Source organism: Nanorana parkeri, unplaced genomic scaffold, assembly GCF_000935625.1.
Source record: "Nanorana parkeri isolate BGI_ZX_2015 unplaced genomic scaffold, ASM93562v1 scaffold904, whole genome shotgun sequence".
Lineage (NCBI taxonomy): Eukaryota > Metazoa > Chordata > Amphibia > Anura > Dicroglossidae > Nanorana > Nanorana parkeri.
Genome location: NW_017307172.1, coordinates 709176 through 712140, shown reverse-complemented (window position 1 = coordinate 712140; position 2965 = coordinate 709176). Strand labels below are relative to the sequence as shown.

At 49.5% G+C, this 2965-nt stretch overlaps 1 protein-coding gene across 1 annotated transcript in view; it reads left to right on the top strand.

The window, feature by feature from the left end:
• Positions 1-1950: 1950 nt before the first annotated feature.
• Positions 1951-2965, top strand: part of LOC108794847 (triple functional domain protein-like) — a 660684-nt gene continuing 659669 nt past the window's right edge. The window contains exon 1 of the mRNA XM_018565963.1: positions 1951-2172. Coding sequence (XP_018421465.1) covers positions 1951-2172 — 222 coding nt within the window. The remainder of the gene's footprint in view (positions 2173-2965) is intronic.

Below are 2965 nucleotides of genomic sequence, written 5' to 3'. Positions count from 1 at the left end.
TGGGTCCCCCGTCTTCTTTTTCACTAGAAATAGAGGCGAGTAGAATCCAGAGAATCGCTCGGGCGGCGGAACCGGACAGATTGTACCCTTTTGAAGTAGGCTTTTGACGTATTCGATTAGAACTTGGGCACAGGGTGTGGAAGTGGGGAGCCTGGTCTCTACGAACCTGGCGTGGGGGGGGGGGGATGTTTTTTGAACCTCCACTGATGACCTTGAGATATGGTAGCCTGCACCCAGTCGTCTCTGGTGGCTGCGGTCCATGGCTCCGCTAACAATAGCTGACGGCCACCCACTGGACAAGAGTGGCCGCCTGTACCGTCAAAACGGCTTCTTAGAGTCCTGCGCACTTATTGCTGTTGGTTGCTTGGGAAACTTCAGCGTGGAAGACTGAGCTCCTTTCCAGGTGCAACAGAATTCTCGTCCAGGCCTGTAGGAGCGGGAGTCTTTCACGCTCTCTGGCTGCGGTCTTTTGATGATTGATCGGTAGCCTTTCCTGAATTTCCTGTCCTGGGGGAGTAGACCACATTTCCCGCCGGAAAACTTGGTGATTGCGGTCTCCATCTTCCCGCCAAACAGGTTTTAGCCGTCGTATGGGATGTGACACCAGTTGGACTTAGAGGACGCATCAGCAGACCAGGGTCTGAGCCACATGGCCCTCTTGGCGGTGACCATGTCCAACATGGTTTGGGCCTAGCACCTAATGGTGTCCATGGCCGCCTCTCCGACTAAGTCGCCTGCCAGGCGCAAGTCCTGAAGAGCGTCTATGATCTTATCCTTGTCGACGTCTGTCCTAAGAGCGTGATCGATTTTCTGGATCCACATTGGAATAGCACGAGATACTGCCGTGAGTGTGATGGCTGGATGACAGGCATTGCCTGCGGCTGTATACGTTCTACTAATATCCAAATCTGCTTTCCTATCCAAAGGATCTTTGAAGGAGACTGCGTTGTCCATGGGCAAGGTCACGTGTCTTTAAACGGGTTCAACTTGGCCAGCCTATTATTGAGGCATGGCTTCTTCTCTACCTTGCACCACTCTTGCATTATGAGCTCTTTTATCTTGATCATATAAGGGAATGTATTCCTCTCCTTTCTAAGATGAGGGAAGTATTTCCTAGCCTTAGCGGGCTGTTGGACATCTTCCTCCCAATTGATTGCCGTAATGAAGGGATTGATCAAGGAGAAATCAAATCCCGAGGGAATTGCCAGATCCCTAGTGTCCGTATCGTCGGGGTCACTAGAAATGGAGTCCGGAGCATTCAAGGACTGTGATGTGGAAGGTTGCGTAGAGTAAGATCCTGTGAGCTCTTGGAAGCTCTCTCACCGACTGTTTGATCAGTGAAACCACATCCAGCACCGGAGGCCCCTGGTCATGGGTAGCCTCCATCAGACAGGCTCGACACACCAATTTATCCTTCAGGGCCGGGTTGCCACATGCCCAGCAGTTGTTATGGTCAGGACTCTTGCTGACCTCGTACGGCGGACAGGCTGGGAGCTGGTATCCCGTCTGTGATGGATCTGAGGCTACGGAGATCGCCGTCTCGAGTGGGTGCGATGTTCGTGAGGAGGGCTGCAAAATATAACGTTGTATAAGCAACCCCTCACTGTCTCTCTAAGTAAATAGCAAGAAACACACCCGGCTTTACCTCTTTGAGGATGCAGCACCTTGTGAGGCAGCGTCATCGGACATGGTCTGTGAAGCAGAAAGGAAGATAAGACAAAGCAAAGAGTAGGAGAGTAAGGAGAGAAACATATACTGATTTTACCTGTACTGGGCCCAGAGAGGCTGCGTTTCACCTGGCTGTAGTGGGACAGAGAGAGACTCTCCCGCCTCCGCCATTTAAATAGTGAGCGTCTGCGCATGCGCCCGAGCCTCCATTTTCCTGAAGCCCGTCGCCGCGGCGGTCCGCTCATGCACAGAATGGCCGCCGCCATTTTGCCAAAGACCGCGATGACGCGGCTGGAGCACAGTAGTGGAAGACAGTGGAAGACAGAAGGGATAGGAGAGAGGCCAAGTCCGGCTGCCGAGACGATAGGAGCTAGGCTCAATGGAGCCTTCAAATGCCAGACCCGGGCTGCAGAGCGTGTCCCCCCGCTTGTATACCTTGTTAAAAGGCAGAGGCGTCACAGCAGGGCAGACATGACCCTGTGTGGGAAGCTGCAGAACGGCCAGGTAAGGGAAAAAAATCTAAAGGGTAACAGGAAAAAGTTAGTAGGCTCGTCCATGGCGAGGACAGAAAAAAGAAGGCTGTGGGGAGCCAAAACTTATAATGGGCTTGTCCTATGTGGTTAAGGGGCGGAGCATTAACCCGTTGTGTGCTGCCATGATGCACCAGGAAATATGTATGTATGTATGTGTGTGTGTATATATACACACACATACATACATACATACACAGGTCCTCAAGTAGTTAAAGGAGGAAAAACAAGTTCAGACATTTGCTAATTCAGCATACTAGATATACTGATAGGATATCCTGAGAAGAAAAGAGTACTTTATACATTAAAATGATTTGATGATAGACAAGACACAGAGAGCGCCTCCATCGCGTAAAAACTTTTTAATAAACAGATAAAAACTGATGTAATGGTACTCACAAAAGTCGAGTAAAAACAGGCATGTAAGGGTCAGAACTAGAGGTGCTTATCCTCCGGCTGTTCGTCCTCCCTGGTAGTTAGTGGTTTATGCGTTTCAGAGGTCACGCCTCCTTCAGAACCCTAAGATTGTCTGTTGATTTGATGATGGTTCTGATCATTTAGCATAATGAAAATAATAATCGAGTAAGGTGGTAAATTACTTCTTTTTTTGTCATACTGTGGTCTTTCTCTTTCATGATGCAGCACGAATGGAGAGTTTACATGAGCTCTTTGGCTCTGTGACATAATGTTAAACCTATGACCTGTAAATACATTGCAGGAAGATTTTGTATCTCCTCTCTTTGAGGCAGACTGTCCGAGTTTACCTT